Here is a 20000-nt window from a genome sequence, read left to right on the forward strand (position 1 = left end):
TTTGGTAGCTTTGGCAGAGGTCTGCACTCTTTGTGTGTCCATCTAGTTTAGTGATGGACATGTCTTTTTCTTAAACTGTGTCCTAATAAAGGCTTTTAAACACTTCCCTCCTCGTTGTTACAATCTGGAGTGCCTGGACTCTTGTTTCAGAGCGTCTCCAGTGAGTCCCTATACAAACCACTAGCATCAGCGGAGTGTTTAGCAGGGGTGTGCAAACTCAGAATCGGTGAGTTCTCCTCTGGTGGTGTGTCTATTTCAGTCTATTTGTTCCCACTCGCCATGTACTGTTTACATTATTTATAATCAGCAACAATGTCTGTTTGTAGCAGTAAACACAATGCACAAAGAACATGGAGAGAATCCCAAAGCAGATACGAGTAGACCGCTCCAGCACGGCTTGAGTTAACATAAGGCGTTTTAGCCAGGCTTGAGCAGACACTGAATATTCATGTGTGGAGCTAAGCCATTCGATAGCACTCGACTGGCAACCAAGATGCCACTGGTTGTTGGTGACACTTGCCAAAACACACACTGAAATCCCCCAATAATCCAAAGTCAAATACCTCAGTGGAAACTGGCCTAATCAAATGCACTGGCTCGTAATGTTCTCCCCGTCGGGATCCTCGATCTGTTCTCTGCTCGGAGAGGAAGGTGGCTTTGTTCAGGGGAGATATGAGTCGACCAGAGGCACCTGTCAAAAGACGCAGGCTGTGGGGGGAGGGAGGGGGGTCTTCATTGCAGGCGGTAAACATTTACTCAAACACCAACCGAATAAGCTCCATGTGAAAGGCATCCAAATACACCGGGAGAGGAGACAGAGGCCACTGGAGCCCAGCTAGAGTTTGGGCTTTTTCCTTTTGTTTTTCATGTCACGTGATTGTCACAGATGGGCTCTGGAACTCTGGACTTCCTCTGGTGGACTGGTGGTTGAGCTGTGCCCTCACAGTCTCTCACGTCTCAAGATATCCAGTTAGATGCATTAAAGTGTTTTTAGTGTAATTGTACCCTTACCATCCCCATCTGTCTATCTATCTATCTTACAACCACACACACACATGCACTTACGCACACACACACACACACACAGGAAGAAGAAGAAAATGAAATTGTGTTTTTGCAAGGTCATATATGTAGAGAAGCATGGTACCAAGTGATTGTGAATGTGACATTGAAAATGACTTTCACATTAACAAAATGCCACTTAGAATCATATACATTCTTATTGTGAACTATAGACATTATATTCTTTTGCATGTTTGTAGGAGGTGGATTAGGTAGGATATTCCGTTCCCCGGGCAACCTGATAAGAGTTGCAAGTGAGATTTGAATGGTATAATTCAAAACCATATTATCAGTATTTTCCATTACCTGAGCAGGGACCCCTTTTATGAAGTATGGAAATTTATCTGTATAGGTTTTCCCTGAGGGATTTCATCCCAATCTCGCCGCTTTTCCATGAGCCGACGCTTTTGGATTTGCTTTGGGCTGGGATTCAGTGTTCCTTGTCCGTCAAACAGAGATGGGATGTACAACCAGGCGGATGTCTATTTTTAAACGCCCTTCACTTACATTCACTTTTCCACTTCCTGTTCGCTGCTATACTCATTTTTTCCATTTGCAGACGTTCTCCTCCATCTCTCTTCACTCTCTTTCCTCCACCTTTATGTCTGCTCTCTCCTTTCTTCATCTCCTCTCTCTTCACTCTCTTTCCTCCACCTTTATGTCTGCTCTCTCCTTTCTTCATCTCCTCTCTCTTCACTCTCTTTCCTCCACCTTTATGTCTGCTCTTTTCTTTATCTCCTCTCTTCACTCTCTTTTCTTGATGTCTATGTCTGCTTTCTCTTTTCTTTATCTCATCTCTCTGTTTGCCCTCTCTCCTCTCCCTCTCTCAAATTCAAATGCTCTATTGTTATGGCAGGGATGGGCTTGTGCTAAAGCAGCATGTTCCTTGGTAAGTGGTGAAATACCCAGACATATAGAGAGGGCACTATGAAGAAATGAGAAGCACTGGCGCTCAGCCATTATTTGCCTTCCTCAGCCATTCTACCATCGCTCATGTTTTGTACTTCCTTTTTTTCCTTTTCTTTCACTCGTTCATTCATTTATTCCGGGGTTTTTTTGTTTCTTAGCTCACTCTGTCTCTGCTTCTGTCATTGTGTCTGTCTGACTACCCCGATCTCTCACACACACATAGTCCTCTGTTTCCCTGTGAAGGTTCATCAGTCTTTCCTCCCATCAGATTGTGGGTCCTGTGAAAAGGTCTACAAAAGATGTGTACTATACAGAAGAAAGAAAGAAAAGACAAAAGGGAAATCATCAAAGGCTGTATTTGCAGTTCAGTTCATTTGCAGCGACCGAACAGCCTCATTGAAGGAGACGGAACAGGAATGGTGCTGATGTCCCAGAAGTGTCAGATCTCCAGGAGGTAACCTTCACAAACTCAGAGTGTGCCTCGTCAGCACTTCCTTTCAAAAATACAAACTTACTGTAGTGATGATGGTGATGATAGGAAAATGGAAATTGTGTTAGTGATCATCTGTAACTGAGCACTTAACATTTCAATAAATAAACCAAGTTGGGCATTCTTCAGTCCATGTCAAATACAACATACAGTAGATCTTAATACAACTGATTTTAGTGTGACATAAAACCATTCATTACTACACTCTTAAAACCAATGTGTTGTCCCTATCTAGACATAGAGATGTGTTGAAAAACAAAAAGTTGTGTTTTTTTATCGCAAGTTGTGTTATTTTCAACACATTGTGTAACAAATAAAAAAAATAAACAACACAAACTATGTTGTCCCTACAGTATCTGTTGTCCGTATTTGGATAGAGAACATTCGTTTTAAGAGTGTATCAGGCCAGTTTTTCTGTCTCTTTTTTTTATAGGTATTCAGGGCTTCATTGCATTCCTTTAAATAACAGACATGAGCCAAAATCAGCATTTGGAAGTGTGTTTATATCAAAGTCAGAGAAATGGCAAAGACTATAGATCTTTAAAAAAGGATACAAGATCAATGTGCTGTGACAGTACTATACATATCCATTTGTATTCCAACTTGATGCTTTAATCTCTTAAACAACCTGCAACAATCCGTACAAACACAACGTTTACACAAACAGAAGAAGAAAACTAACCTGGATAGACTTACAGCATTACTGTAGGCAACATGCACCAAACATACAGTGTATGTGATTCTGCTACAAACTTGTCTTGTCAGCATGTCACAGTATCCTGGTCATTTGGGACATGCTGATTTTAATAATACTGCAAGTCTACTGAACGAGTGTCAGTTCTCTTCCTTTCTTTACTCTACATTGTACCATAGAGCGTCATCACTCAGACACTACCCACCCAGTCCCACACCTCTCCAACTCCTCTAGAGCTCATCACTCAGACACTACCCATCCAGTCCCACACCTCTCCAACCCATGAGAGAGCTCATCACTCAGACACTACCCACCCAGTCCTACACCTCTCCAACTCCTCTAGAGCTCATCACTCAGACACTACCCACCCAGTCCCACACCTCTCCAACTCCTCTAGAGCTCATCACTCAGACACTACCCACCCAGTCCCACACCTCTCCAACCCATGAGAGAGCTCATCACTCAGACACTACCCACCCAGTCCCACACCTCTCTAACCCATGAGAGAGCTCTCTCTCTACTAGACAAACACAGCTCAGCTTGGTTTTGGCATGATACCTACTGCATGTCTCAGTACTGCATTAATCTACATGAGGGGACAGGATGCAGGCTTCGGCACACTTCCTGTGTATCGCTGTGCGTTGGGTAATATCTGCAGGCCTGACTGTGCATGTGCTGCAGGCCAATAGGAACTAGACAGCATGGAAACGGTTGCTGCTACACCGACCTGCTCTGCTCTGTTCTGAATGCCATACTGCGTGCAAGCGCCAGACACAAATGCAATGAGCAGTCGCTAAAGATCCTGATCTCAGTCCGACTACACGCTTTATTAAATTCCCCATGAATTCTGTGCCAGATCAAAGCCATATTTGTGTATTTCTGCGGCATCTCTCTCGCCAGTGTGGGCCTCTCTCTGGAGAAGCGGGCGGGAGAGAGGATGGGTGCGACTGATGTAACCTCCGTGGCGGCGGGCGGGACAGGGTGGGTGTGGGGGCTGGGGCTGATGTAACCTCCGTGGCTCTGCTGGGGAGCGCTGCTGGGCCTCTGCCCTTAATGGGCGCTGATGAGAGGTGATGACAGGGACTCTCGGCACACTGTGACCCTCCTGTTCCCTGCCTGGCGCTGATGCCACCTAACGCTGCTCTCATGCATAATTTAAAACACCGCTGCACGGAGCTGATGACAGCACCTGCCGGCCTGCCCACAATGCAATGCAACGCACTGCTCTCTGCCCAGGCTTCACTCCTCATGTCTGCTGTGTGTACTAGCCAGCTCCCCTTATCTCTACCTCTTCCTGTTCCTTCTTTTCTCTCTATCTGTCTCTCTATCTCTCTATCTCTCCTCTTCCTCTTTGTGTGCTGCTGTCGTTCGGCTGTATTTAGCAAGCTAAAGTATACATACATACATTAGATAGACTCAGACTATGATATCATGGTTGAAGTCAGCCTTTCTTAATGAATGGACAGTGAACTGTTTTCAAAATGTTATCAAAAAGACAACTCTTCATCTAGGAGCCTGACTAACACCTGACTCTGGCTTGGTTAAGGTTGAGTTTTGGCTGAGTTCTGGTCTTAGTTCTGTCCCAGGTCTGGATCAGATCCGTTTCGGAGACAGACAGCTGTCATTAAAGGTGCAGTCCGCAATTATAATCCCACACACTTTCATTTTCAGACTATCAAAATAAAAGACATTGACACGCAATCGCTAATTGAATTGGCACTGTATCAAAAGGTGGGGTCACATGTTTTGTCATATTCAATGGATTTTCATCAAACAGTCATTTAGCTGTCCCTTCAGTATTTGCCACCAATAAAAGGCAGGTGCTTGTGTACAGTTCTTAGTTCTGTGTACAGTTCTTAGTCATAGTTCTTTAAAGAGAAACTATGCAGTTTTGGCAATTTCTTCGCTTTTTGCTCGGAGGTTTCTCTCCCCCTACAGCTTCAGAGTATATATTTTACAACACTCCTCGATCGTTCAATCTGTTGTTTCCTCTTTCCCTGTAACGGTTTACTCGCTTTCTGCTTCGTTTTGCTGGCTCCGTCATGACAAATGTCTGAGAAACTCCATCACTACCTTCTTCTAGCCGGTGCCTGGCGTGTATGTGTATTAGTGCAGTAAAGCAATTCGTTACATCGCAAGGCTGCGAGACTTTCCGTCTCTGAGTCCGGCATCCTATAACCATCCTATAGTCTATAACCATTCCAGTGAGTCAAAGCTGTGAAGTTAAGGTTATTTAAGCTAAACAAACTGCATAGTTTCCCTTTAAATGGGAAACAAATAAAGTGGCTTGGACTCAGCTAAAAACATTCCCAGCCAATTAATGCAGGAGCACGGAAGCCAAGGATGTAATTTGATTGGCTGTTGAACTCATATATCAACAATCTTTTGCTAAACCGAAAGTGAATTGCAGACTGCACCTTTAAGGAAAGTGTACAAAAGAGACAGGCTAGCACTAACATTTGGTCTTTTGCTGTGATCCTCTTAGCGTGCAAAACAAGTGACTGGTGATTTGTGATTTTGTGCATGTGAGTGTGTGTGTGTGTGTGAGAGAGAGTGTTTCCTTGGGCTCTTGTATAAAAAGTGAACACGATGCTCGTCGTTGTCCTCTGCCATCTGACAAGCCACGCATGAGATCCAAAGACCCAGCGAGGAGGGAGGGGGGCTGACTAACTCTGGACCACATGTGTGCCGGATCTGGCCCAAATCAGGACCTGAACCGTGGTTAGCTGCGGTTATGCTATGCTAGGAGTGATTTTTGGTCATCCGTGTCCAATTGAATGTGAGCAGACAAGTGCACTGCAAACGGAAGTGCCTGCCTTGCGTTGTTGTCCTCCCACAAAAACATCGAGGCAAACAGCAAGAGGGAAAACAACAGTGAGAGAAAAAGACAGGGGCAGTGCACTCTTTAGAAAATGTTCTCACTTGTTTTTTTTCCTTTTTGAGGAAGCTTTTAAGGAACCTTTTTAGGTTCCTCTTAAAAATTGTCTCAGGAAAGGAAAGAAGCTTTTTGGAACCATTTGGCTATCAGCTTTGGAGCAGTTTGAAGCGTTAAAAAAATCCCTTTTCCAAACACAGAACCTCTTTCCACCAGTAAAAGATGCTTTGCATGGAAAAGTTCAGTGTAGAAGAGACGAGTGGTGAGATCTGGTGGAACTGAGGAGAGTTGTGTGTGTGGGCTAGTTTTTACCACTTTTACATTTGAAATCCACAACCGCAGCAGGCTAAAAACAATTCAGAATCGCTAACGAATAACCATTCCCAGTTAGCCATCGATGACAGCAGACCACACACCTGCCGCTATCTCCATATGCATACCGCCGGCAAAATCACTGTGAGAACGCACCCCGCGTCAGACAGTGGTTTCGATATTCTCGATGATCTCCACCAGAGACTTGGAGGGGGAGAGGAGCGAGCACTCGTCCTGGTCCCAGCTGGCCGGGCTGGACTTCCCGTCTGAGCTCAGCTCATCTTCCTCTCCCACCTCCACCCCCCGGCGCACATCCTCCTCCTCTTCCTCCTCCTCTTCGCACGAGTCCTCCTCGCACGACTCCAGGAAGTTGCCCCCGATCGCGTTGATCCCAGAGTCCTCGGAGCTGGAGGGGGAGGAGCAGTGGTCCATTTTGGGGCCCTGGGCTTTCTCCATTGGGCCGTTGGAGCTCTGTGGGGGCGGGGCCACCTCCTGAGTGTTCTGATAGGTCGAGCTTGGCGCCTGAGGCTGTAGCTGAGAGGGGGGTGGAGTCGGGGGTCGGGGGTGGGGTGGGAGGTGAGGGTGTTGGTGTGGGTGAGGGTGGGGTGTGGGCGGAGCCACAGGCATCATGGGAGGCGGCCTCTGCACGTAGCACATCTTGCCGTTGATGCGCTTGACCACGTAGTCGTCGATGAAGAGGTCAGAGATGACGCAGTAGCGGGGCGACTCGGGGCAGGGCGGCGGCAGGAACCAGGGGGCGATGCGCAGGAAGCGCTCGGTCAGGGAGATGGAGAGGTCAATGGTGTCCGTGGCCTCGGATGGAGCTGGAGGCACAGTGGTGCTGGGGAGCTGGCCCACCCTCGTCATCGGCTGGTACACGTATTTACCTGCACATACACACACACACACGCACACGCACACAGACACACACGCACACACACACGCACACACACAGAGTCAGGATTTCACTTTGTCATGCATGCAAAATCTGCCTAAGTGAAATCAGTACAATATTATTCAGAATCAGAGAATCAGAGTAGGTTAATACATGTATATATTCTTATGCTCTACAAAATGCCACATATATTTATGAACAGGTTTTTCAGAGACAGACATTAATAGTACTGCTAAACATGCTGTATACTGTATACATTAGCACCATATTTTCTATTGTCTACCCAGTGCTAGGAAATGTACAAGACAAACAGCAAGAACAGCAGCAAGTTGAGGGCTGTACTGGTCCGTTTCTTCAAATGTGGCATTAATCATTTAGGAGGGTGTAAGAGCCATCAGATTATTCCAGTCACCTGAACATTAGATAACAGATAATTTCACCTGTTTTAAATGGCACAAGTACCTCAAGGACATCACTGAGACATAGACACAAAGCAAAGACTTCACAATGAAGTTTTGAAAGTATTTTCTTCAAGGTTCCAACGAGCAACTTAAACTTATAGAGCACTTGGCATTAATGCCGATCATCAAAGAAAGAGTCTTTTTAAGGAGCCACCTGGGACACCCATCTAGCGTAATTGTTTGAGAGGTGGCAGCTTGGTAAAGTGCTGGATGATTGACTATTGAGACGTCTGCTACACCTCCCATCTTCAACCTGCGGTTCTGATGCCACGTGCAGCAGAGGAACGTTCTCTGAGGAGCTTATTTAAATAACGAAGAACACAAAGACTTAGAGCTGAGAGGCGTTGACGGGTTCTTTTCGGAATGAGAAATGCTTTTTCATTATTCTTCGGGAAAAATTCAATACACCGGCTTAGTAAAAACCTGTAAGGGACCGTTCGTTATTTATAAACGAGGTCACCGGAGGGATTTTGAGTGCTTCGATCAAAAGTTGCATGACCCTCCCCTGACTGCTATATAATTTTCAACGACCCTCCAACAGCATTTTCAAAAATGACATGACCCTCACCAGCCAATTGTCTACGTCTTGTGCCGACGCTCTTACGCGCTATGAAAACACATCAACAATATGCTACCGCCCTAAAACCAACCTCTGCTTTCTGATCTTACACATCACACTTCACCAAGATGGTGGCCATTTCAGTAGATTTACTCACTAACATTGTTGTGGAAACACAATAAGCATGGAAACTAAATGCACACTTCCTGCAACTGCATTAGCCTACTTGAAAAGTTACTCCTCTAGTAAGTATTCACATGAAATAAAACAATAAAGCATTGAGACCATTCAACAAAGCACACTGGGTAACAAATTCAACACATGAACTTATTGCTATGGACTCGTCTCTAGGCTTCCTCAGTCATTGTAAAGCTACCGAAGCTGAACATTATCCAAAACTCAATTTCTCAGACGAGCGTCAATTTGGGAGCTTGCTACACTCCTTCCTTCTCAAATGACTTGAAAAGGCCGTTTGCACAATTTCACAACTAATCACAGGCACCGAAAAATACCTAACATGCCAACTTTTTCCGGGTTTATCATTTGAACGTTTCCCCGCTGTCTTGCCGTTTTAATATTTTCCCGTAGAATATCCCATATTACTGTAATACTCTCATAACATTAGTCCTGCATTCTGGCCTGTCTCTGTGTTGTCCTGTTGTTACCCCTTGCCCTTCTAGAGAAACAGATGTATTCAAATCATCGTTTTGCTTGCTTGAATGCGAACTCAGAGTGACGTTAACCTAGGCCTATTTAAGTTAACGACGTGGTTGTCGTGAGAGCATGATTCATTAGCGCTTGCAGTGTTCGGCCGTAGGCTATGCCTACGTGCGCACCTGCCAGTCTACTCAGCTAGACAAAGAATTCCCCCTGTATATTCACTCCAAGTTGGCCTACCATAACTTACCAACTACACTGTAGACCATAAACTGGCTATTTATATGACCAAATGTATTTGTTCAACTTTTATGAAGCAGAATTACGCACTGCTACTTGGAACGTAACACATTTTTGTTGGCAGGAGAGAGAATGACAGCGAATAACAAATTGCACTTGTTGCTGGTTACCAATAAATACTATATATTTTTTTGCAAACAACAAAAAAAGAAAGGATGGAGATAGCAAAGCTAGATATGGGCAGGAACAAGGTCAATTGGTAGAAATGCTTGTCAAAACGTTAGGAGCTGGATGTGTGGATGAATGAAGCACAAGTATGCTTTATGTTAAGCATGCACACTGTTTAAAGTTAGGCTACACGGTAAACGACAAGTAAACCAAAGTTAAATTTAGCTTTTTTAGGGCTGGATAAAGTTGACCAAATGGATATAGGCTGTTAGGCGTGAATAAAGTAGGCTACTTTGTTGCTCCAACCCTTCCAACGTTAATGGGGACGAATGTTGACATTTTCCGTATTTTGCGTGAGAAACCCGGGGAATTCCCTTATTTTCATTGTTCAATGTTGACAGAGCTATGGAACGAAAGAGAACGTTATATGGCGACAGAAATCAACAATCAAACAAGCCACTTTGATTTTTTGCTGTTTTCATTAATACAAAAGATGGGTGACCCTCCCTCCTAGACAAAAAAAAGTTAGGTGACCCTCCCCTCAACAAAGAATAAAAAGACATGACCCTCCCCTATTTTCCTCCGGTGACCCCGTTTATAAATAACGAACGGTCCCTAAGCCATGTAATCACACACACACACAGGGTGCGATTTGTAGGGGGGATGGTGAGGGTGAGGATTCCCCCCCTCTGGTTTTCCTATCCCTACCTCTGCTAAATTATTTTTATCGTCGGGAGGGACAACATTTATCCCCCTCTGCCCCTCATATTGATTAATGCTACTTCATATAAGTAAAGCGCTGCAACGTGAGAACAGTCTAGTAGGCTAGCCTACATAATAATCTGACATCAGAAACTCACCGTCACCGTCAGCACTGATGCTGCTGACACAGTGGCTGCGTGATAACTTTATTTGGCCTTGATCGTGCAGGACATTTCAGAATGTCGAGTGTGTAATCCATTATAAATGGCTAGGTTCAATGGAAAAGTTAGCTGGGCAAATGAAAGAAACGAGAAGGATTCAGTGAAGCATAATAATGTTTTAGAACCTTCAAATTCAGAAAACTGATGCAACTGAGATGGAGGACAACTGCACGTAGAGTAGAACGTATAGCCTATTGTCCGAAGGAACTTACATTAAATGAGGAGATATTTGCTGAATGTCACAAAAAGTGTTACAGAAATTGCTTGGCATCGCTTATTCAATGGATCTCTACCGAAACACCTGTAGTTTGCGGAGGACGAACGAGAAATCACTCGTTTGATAAATCAGCCAGTAGTAGACAAATAACTTTTAGAAATAATCTGTACTGCAAAAACGAATGTTGGTGGGTATCTAAACTATCTATAAATTGCCCTATAACTTTACTCTCCAAACTCTTCACTGTACTGTAGGCAATTAACTGACAGTATGATAGGCTATTTATTTTCTGTAGGCTACAATAAACACATTTATTTTTTCAACTTTTGCAATATTACGCACTTGGCTACTGAACGCAAATCAGCAGGAGAGAGAATGCACGTAGCCTACGCAGCGTGTAGCGCAATGTGTAGGCTATTTGGTTACCAACTAACACTGTTAGCCAATTCACTAACTTAAGACTTCAGTGCCATCATATACAACGTTTTTTTACACAACAAATACAGAAAGGATGGAGGCAGCAAAAGAAGAGAAGTCATTTCAGATGGGGCAAGAACAAGGTGAATTTGTATGCTTGTCAAAACGTAGTCCTACCGTGCATTAGAGGAGCTGATCATCATACCAAGCACACTCGCTGTTTAAAGTCATACACCACGGTTGACTAAAACTAAAATGTTACAAAGGTGGCAAAAATAATATAGTGTATTATTAGCCATGACATTACTAGGCTATGAATCGTTCGTTCATTTTTTTTTTTTTTTGGGGGGGGGGGGGCTACAAACTTATTCAAAATCATCCCCCCCTCTGTTTTTTACACAAATCGCACCCTGCACACACACACACACACACACACACACACACATCTGTAAGCCATGTAATCACTCTCTTTCTACCTTGTGGACTATATGACTTTATAAAGTATAAAAGGTATATAGTATAAAAAAGGCATTTTATTTCTACATGTCTTTGTTGTTTTGCTCTGTGCGCTGCAGCTTCTGAACGCCAGTGAGAGCTCTGGCCGCTGGTTCTCAGCGAGCACCGCAATCATTTCAGGACTTTTTCTCTCAAGGAGGGACCACTTGATTGGTTCCGTCCAAGCGGTTCCCCTGGGTTTGTGTCTGGATCAGCACCAGAACCCCAGCATGCGAGGAACCACTGCAGAGCAACCGGAACAGAAAAATGCAGCATTGCAACTAAGCTCCACTGAGGTTATTAATAATTCACCTGAATAAAATACTGTGGGGGAGAATAAACTTTCTATCTCACATTGTGATATTCTACTATGGTCTTGTGTAATGCCATATGGGACATTCATCTTCTGAATAAAAAAGTATGACTGTGCTGTCAAGATAACAGACTGCTGGTACTTGAGGCCAGGTGTAAGCCTGTAGTGCGGCTTGTTCACTCTCAAGTCCCTGCCTGTGTCTTTAATCTTTAATGTTTGTGTCAATAGAGAATCTCCAGGAGCTCTTCAGCATGCTGCCGGGCGCAACTCAAAGAATAATCCATGCAAGATAAACAGCCGGCGGCGCCATGATACTTAATAGTTTTGCGCTGGTTGCCTCTAACCAAAGTACAATCGCAGTCTCTTGCCAGATAGTGGGTGACTGATGAGGGGATCTGGGCCAGCCCTGTCCAAATCTGGCAGAGAGCTGACTATCTGGGTAGCCTCAGTTAAATTATCGCTCCCAGAGTGGTCTGGGTAGCCTTGGTTAAATCTTTGCTCCCATAGTGGTCTTTGTAGCCTCCAGAGTGGAGCTCTGTCTCTGGGTAGCCTCGGTTTAATCATAGCTCCCAATGTAGAGCTCTCTCTCTAGGTAGCCTCGGTTTAATCATAGCTTCACAGTGCAGCTTCTGTCTGGGTAGCCTCGGTTTAATCATAGCTTCAGTGCAGCTTTCTCTCTGGGTAGCCTCGGTTTAATCATAGCTCCCAATGTAGAGCTCTCTCTCTAGGTAGCCTCGGTTTAATCATAGCTCCCAATGTAGAGCTCTCTGTCTGGGTAGCCTCGGTTTAATCATAGCTTCACAGTGGAGCTTTCTGTCTGGGTAGCCTCGGTTTAATCGTTGCTCCCAGAGTGGAACTCTCTCTCTGGTAGCATTGGTTTTTATCATCGTTCCACATTGGCGCTTTCTGTCTAGATAGCCTCCGTTAAATCAACGCTCTACAATGGAGCTTTCAATCCATGTAGCTTCAGTTGAATCATGTCTCCAGAGCGGAGCTCTCTGTCTGCAGTAGGTAGCCTCAATTTAATCATAGCTTCACAGTGGAGCTTTCTATCTGGGTAGCCTCGGTTGAATATTGTCTCCAGAGTGGCGCCTTCTGTCTGGGTAGCCTCGTTGAATATTGTCTCCAGAGTGGAGCCTTTTATCTGGGTAGCCTCGGTTGAATATTGTCTCCAGAGTAGAGCTTTCTCTCTACCAGAGGCCCTGCTTCAGCACATACATCCAGCCAGTTTCTCTCAGGGAGGTGCAGTGTGCAGCTTTGAAGGGCCAGTCAGCATGTGTGTGTGTGTGTGTGACAGAGAGAGTGTGTGTGTGTATGCGTGTATTTGTGTGTGTGTGTGTGTGTGTGTGTGTGTGTGTGTGTGTGTGTGTGTGTGTGTGCTGCTGTGTCAGGGTAAGTGCACAGTGGAGAGTGAAGGCCACCAGGGAGGAAGTAGACACACACAGACAGGCCTCCTCTAGGCTACTGAAGGACCCTGGCAACTACCGGCTTAACAGAGAACACTGACAAACAAACACACACACCCAAACAAGCACACACTCAATACACAGTAGTTGGAGATGCACATTTGTCTGTAAAGAGTTCCCAGAACCCAACCGTACCGACAGACCCTCTCAGAATGTGTCATGAGACATTTATCACAAACAGGTTCTAATTTGTCATAATTCACACATTCATAATTCACCAATCACAAAGCCGGCTCCATTTCTTTAAATGCCAATTGTGTTGTATTCACTTCAGTGAACCTGTGAATACAACACAACCAGTTTATAGCCACAAAGCCACTCTCTTGCTATTTGATTCAAAGGGAACAGCAGAGAAAATGAGAAGGTGTTCACAGATTTGGGAGAATTAATGATGTGCTTTTATGTGTGTGTGTGTGTGTGTGTGTGTGTGTGTGTGTGTGTCAGACAGAGAGAGAGAAAGAGAGAGAGAGAGAGAGAGGGAGAGTGTGTTTGTGTGTTTTTTTTAAGTATGAAATTTGAGACTTGATTTCTATACGCATTCTATATGCTTTGTGCGTGTGTGTATCCCGTCATTAAAACATTCAATTACAGCTTCTTCTCCTGACACTTAATAACCTGAACAGGTGTATCCTGCAACATGAATCTTGCAGCACATTCCAAATCAGCCAAAACATATGGTCCACCACACTTGTGCTGTGTTGTGTTTACAACTCGGGGCTGTTCCAACTTTTAAAGCAGGAAGTGAGTAAACACTTGTTTTTTTCACCTGAACAAATTTGTTCCAGGGTCTTGCCTGGGAGGGTACAGAAAGAATGGGTGACATAATGATTGACAGCATGGGAGATTGCGGGTGCAGTGTGTGAGTTGTGTGTGTGTTTGTTTGTTTGTTTGTGTGTGTGTGTGTGTTTGTGTATTTCTGTGAGTGTGTGTGTGTGTGTGTGTGTAGGTGTGAGTATGTGAGTTTATGTCTACACAGCTCTCTAATGAGAATCCAGAGTGTAGTGACCCTTGTTTGTATGTGTGTGTTTGTGTGTAAGTGAGAGGCAGGGAGAGAGATAGATAGATAGAGAGATATATATAGAGAGAGCTAGAGAAAGAGAGAGAAAAGGAGAGAGGGAGGAATGAGGAATGGAGAAATGTGACTCTGAGTTCTGCTAATGTAGCGGTAGCCAGCTGGTCCGTCTGGTTGGTTTTGCTAATGTACCGGTAACCAGCTGGTCCGTAGTCTGGTCTGGTTTTGCTAATGTAGCGGTAACCAGCTGGTCCGTAGTCTGGTCTGGTTTTGCTAATGTAGCGGTAACCAGCTGGTCCGTAGTCTGGTCTGGTTTCGCTAATGTAGCGGTAACCAGCTGGTCCGTAGTCTGGTTGGTTTTGCTAATGTAGCGGTAGCCAGCTGGTCCGTAGTCTGGTCTGGGTTTGCTAATGTAGCGGTACCCAGCTGGTCCGTAGTCTGGTCTGGTTTTGCTAATGTAGCAGTACGGTTCTACTGAGTTCAAAAGCGCTTTTGCACACCTCTTTTGGGACAGGTGCGTCGGAAAAGGTAGAGGTCACCAGTAATGCGTGTTGAAGAAATCCTGCACACCTGAGAGAAGTCTGTGTGTCCGAAATGTTGTGTGAAGCATAATAAAGTATTTGCATGCGTAAAGGACAGTGTGCAGGATTTCTTCAACACGTTAATGTAGCAGTAGACCATTGAAGGACTGGGGCTAATTGCACAAAACAAATCATTACTATTCTATCAAATAGGCCTATCAGAAACATGCCAAATACCGGTATTGTTATTATGTAGTTTATATAGTGGTAACATACTCAAGTTGTTAGCCTACCATGAGCTTTGGTTCGGTTCGCTAGGCAAAACGTAACAAAAAAGATGGCGCCGACCGGCAAATGACTGATGGTATTGTTTGTATACAGTCCTTTTTAATAAAATATCTGTACATTTACAAAGTTGTCAATGCTTCATTTTATATGTTAGGACCCTCATTATACAACCAAAGTGTCAGGCTACTTTGAGCCTCATAATTGGTGTAAAATTCACAATCTTTTTACCATGAGAAATGCCTTATAGCTACCAGTGCATTTTGGAAGCATCAGCTAAAAACAGGCTAGTTTAGAATGCATCAGATTAGCGTTTTTTTTTTTGCTACCCAACGAACGTTCGAACTCATTATCATGCTAAGCTTATTCAAAATCTGCTGCTGGTGGTGGTCCCAGGCCTGCTGCAGTAAATCCCTAGGGCTGAGTGGGGCAGGTGGGGAGTAGAGTGGGGCAGGTACTGGGCTAGGGAGGGGGAGTAGAGCACAGAGTGGGGCAGGTACTGGGCTAGGCAGGGGGAGTAGAGCACAGAGTGGGGCAGGTACTGGGCTAGGCCGGGGGAGTAGAGCACAGAGTGGGGCAGGTACTGGGCTAGGGAGGGGGAGTAGAGCACAGCTGTCAGACATGAGGCCAGATCAGGTCACAGTCCTAGCTCCTCTAATCCCCTCTCTGTTCCTCCACCCACTCACTGAGTCCAGGACTGCACAGCTACACACACACACACACACACACACACATACACACACGCATGCACACACACACACACACGCACACACACACGCACACACACACACTCACACATAAGCCTACAGTATTTATGTATACCTTACCTTCACACAGACAAACCCATATACACACATACACTGCTAACACACAAATATGCATACAGAGTCAATCAGATGTTCTACATTAGCAGATGCACACAAACACACACACACACACACACACACGCTCATTTGTCCCTCCATCACATGCACAAATAGACCCACCATTTCAAAACATGCACACATACTGCCTGTACACACACACACACACGCACACACGCACACGCACACACACACACACACACACACACACACACACACACACACACACACACAGAAACTGTCACTGTCCGTCACCCCTCTAACTTGCCTTTGCACATGCACATCTCTGCATGAATAATGCACGAGCCCGCTGCCACTTTATCCGTCACGGTGATGGAGAATTAGTCTTTCTAGGTCTCTCCACTCGCCTCACCACCCCCCACACACACCCCCCTTACAGCTGAGGGATTATTCAAGGTCGACCCTTAACACACCATCCCTGCCAGCTACCACACAGCCTCTCTGTCCCTCTCACTTCCTCTATTCCAATATTCATCACTCCATCTTAACTCCTCTCCTCTTCTCTCTCTCTCTCTTCCTTCAGTCATCCTTGCTACCTCTGGTCACATATACATATTTACCCATCAGCCACCTCTGTCTGCAAGAGGCTATTACAAAAAGCTGCTGGAGAGAGGAGAGAGATAAGCTGAACATGCTTTATAGCAAGTGTCTGCAGGTGCAATGTAGTCTGTACTTAAAGGAGAAATCCAGTGAGTCTTCACCTAGATCTCCGTTTCTCGAGGTCACCGAGAACAGTTGATACGGACAAAAAAGCTCACAGACGTGCTTTATAGCAAGTGTCTGTAGGTGCAATGTAGTCTGTGCTTAACTAACAACAAATGCAAGTTTCAAAATGTTCTCAGGTTGGGGGTTGGGTTTAGGGTGTGGGTTGGTAATGTGCATTCATTTGAGAAGCTGCATGGACACTGCGAGTGCTATGTAGTACATACTTAATCACTAACAAGTACACTGTACTTCTTATGTTAGAACATAAGAGGTTATGTACGTGAGGTTAGTAATGTGTAATAGTATGAGAATGTGGGTACTATGTTTGAACACTTCGGATACTATGTAGTGCATACTTACATTAAGAGAGTGTACTTCCCATATTTTATCAAGGAGGACATAGGGACATGAGGATCATAGCAAGTAGGCATATATGAAAATAGTGTATGATAACAACACACTAGTATTACGTACAGCACAATGTAACTTGGACTCATCATTAAAGTGGTGCAGGGCACTGACACAGAACAGACGCAGCTTGTTGAGCTGAGGTTAAGGAGCAGGGCACTGACACAGAACAGACGCAGCTTGTTGAGCTGAGGCTAAGGAGCAGGGCACTGACACAGAACAGACGCAGCTTGTTGAGCTGAGGTTAAGGAGCAGGGCACTGACACAGAACAGACGCAGCTTGTTGAGCTGAGGTTAAGGAGCAGGGCACTGACACAGAACAGACGCAGCTTGTTGAGCTGAGGTTAAGGAGCAGGGCACTGACACAGAACAGACGCAGCTTGATGAGCTGAGGTTAAGGAGCGTCTCCACCCTGCGCCTCTGTGCAGTCCGCACCGCTTGACTTGCCTGCCTCATGCTGATTCTCCAGTGCTCAGGAGGCCAGAGCTCCGTACATTATTTATTTGTGACATACAAAAAAGGCACTTCCTTGGCATCACGCGGCCTCTCAGCTACACTACCCTGTGCTGTGCTGTGCTGCGCTGTGCTGCGCTCTGCGGTTATGTGCTGGCGGTGATGTGGGTGAGTGTATACCCTGCTGAAAAAACCAGCCTGACCAGCTAAAGGTGGTTTGCTGGTTGACCAGCTTGTTGACCAGCTTGTTTGACCACCCTATGATGGTTGACCAGCTAGACCAGCAAATCTCTTGCGAAAACATACCTTCAGCTGGTTTACCCACCTAACGATGGTAATTCAGATGGATTTGCTTGTCGTACCACCTCAAGCTGGTCATTTTAGCGGGTGTTGCTGGTCTACACTGCTGGTTTAACTGGCCGTGCCAGCTTATGTTGGTCAAACCAGCATGACCATCTTACACCAACAATATCAAGCTTGGCAAGCTGGTCACCAGCATGACCATCTTGCACCAGCTGTATCTCACACGACAGGCTGGTCAAACCAGCATGACCAGCTTCCTCAGATGGTCACGCCAGCATATCCAGCTGGTGGTCCAACCAGCTACACCAGCAAAGACCAGCAAGAGCTGGAAGAAAACCAGCAAAGACCAGCTAAAACCAGCTAAGACCAGCTACCAGCATAAGCTGGTTTCTAGCTGTTTTTTTCAGCAGGGTATATGTTGGAGTGATTGGAAACGTCTCCATCTAAATGCCACTAAAAGGTTATGGGCGGCTGTAACTTTGTCCCCAAGCCTTTGGATGGAGGAGGCCCCCCCCCCCCCCCCCCCCCATCACCCCCCACCCTCCAACATGAATCTCCCCGCCACACTGACATTCATTAGCTTGTTGCCATCGCACAGCAATTCAGAGTAATGGCTTCATATACATCCTAACAGCTGCCTGGGGGGCAGGAAGCACAGCTCAGTGAGAACGGCTCTGGAGGAGACAGGCAATCTCACAGCAGTGGAGGCAGAAGGGATTATGGCAGCCCAGCGAGGGACACAATTAAGCAACGCTGGTTGGAACAGTTGCCAGTTGATAAAATGGTTACAACGCTTGTTGGTAAGGACGGAACAAACAACTCTAAAGTTTCAATTAACTTGTTTTATGACACAGCAATTGAAGATATGAGAAGCAACGTAAGAATCACTTTATTTGAAAGAGCCTGTATCCATAGGTGGGATATTACTGTGAAACCAACATAAAACAGCTGCACTATTAGGAAGGCAATTAGTTTCATTACAAAGCAAATCTGGTAATCAATTCCAAGAGTTTCCAAACGCTGGCCACAACAGGGCCGTGTTTCTCCGCAGGATGTGGCCATCCCGTCCGCACTGCTGTTTGGGAGGTTATGCTTTCCCCCACAGCTCTGCCAGCCTACAGGAACACAACAGGGGTGCATATCTTCACTAGAGGAGAGGAGAGGAGAGGAGGGGAGAGGAGGGCAGGGGAGGAGAGGAGAGGAGAGGAGAGAAGAGGAGGGGAGGGGAGAGGATGGGAGAAAAGGGGGGGGGGGGGGTCTGTCTTGTTTTGCCACAAGCAGCTGCATCCGTGTGAAACGCCCCTGGAGAACCGGTGGGGAACCAAAAGAGCGCCGTGTGTTTCATTTGCACCCACCAAACACTGGCAGGAACCAGGATCTGAGAGAGGAGGAGGAGGAGGAGGAGAAAGAGGGGGGTGTAGCCCAGTTCACAGGAATGAAACACGAGACGCAAGACCAACTGCCAAACCTCCTTCAGGCACATCCTCATCTAAAGCAAAGCTGTTCATTCACACACACACACGCACACACACACACACACACACACACACACACACACACACACACACATGCACACACACACACTACAGACTGATCTCATGCTACGTGTGTATACATTTATGCTAGACTTTTGCTACTGGAATCAATGGCAACATTGCCGTGAGCGAGAGTTGAATGACAAAAAATTGGCACACACACACTCACACATACACACACACACACACACATACACCCACACAGAGAGAGACCACACAATCTCGTAGCGGTCCAAACCTAAACTTAATATGCTGGACTGCATGCCCTGTACTCTCCCTCAGGTGCTACTAGTTCCATGTAACAGAAGCGATACAATCCATAGTTCCCTCTGTAGGAGCCCTCATATCTAGGCCTTCAGTGGGGGACTTTTCAACATTCTACTTATAGATTCTGTTCCTCAACTATGTAAGATTCCAAAATAGAGAAGTGTGACGGCAGTTTAACTAGATCTAAACAAACTTTCAAAGTTCGATAGCATTGCATGTAGACATGTGGTATTATTTTTATCTCACTATTGTTTTTAAATATAGGCTGTAGCCATTTAAATATGTTTTATCTGTTAGAATGTAGCTTACCCACATAAATAATACAAATTTAATGTTATATCATAATAAAAATTTCATGTTATATTTGACGGACCCAGATATTCTTTAGAATACTCATTCTCCAACATTCTAGTCACATTCTGTGGCAGTACCTGCTACACACACACACACACAGGGCACACTGAAACTCCATCT

General features: G+C 45.3%; 1 protein-coding gene across 2 annotated transcripts in view; it reads right to left on the minus strand.

Moving 5' to 3' along the window:
- Nucleotides 1-2945: 2945 nt before the first annotated feature.
- Nucleotides 2946-20000, minus strand: part of LOC143100740 (UPF0524 protein C3orf70 homolog B-like) — a 29060-nt gene continuing 12005 nt past the window's right edge. For both annotated transcript variants that reach the window (XM_076264164.1, XM_076264163.1), the window contains exon 3: nt 2946-7229. In XM_076264164.1, the coding sequence (XP_076120279.1) occupies nt 6505-7229 (725 nt within the window). In that variant the 3' untranslated portion in view covers nt 2946-6504. The remainder of the gene's footprint in view (nt 7230-20000) is intronic.

Source organism: Alosa pseudoharengus, unplaced genomic scaffold (genome assembly GCF_046254945.1).
Source record: "Alosa pseudoharengus isolate Yale_2024_CS ecotype anadromous, Long Island Sound unplaced genomic scaffold, YU_APseudo_1.1 YU_APseudo_1.1_scf_3, whole genome shotgun sequence".
NCBI classification, from domain to species: domain Eukaryota; kingdom Metazoa; phylum Chordata; class Actinopteri; order Clupeiformes; family Clupeidae; genus Alosa; species Alosa pseudoharengus.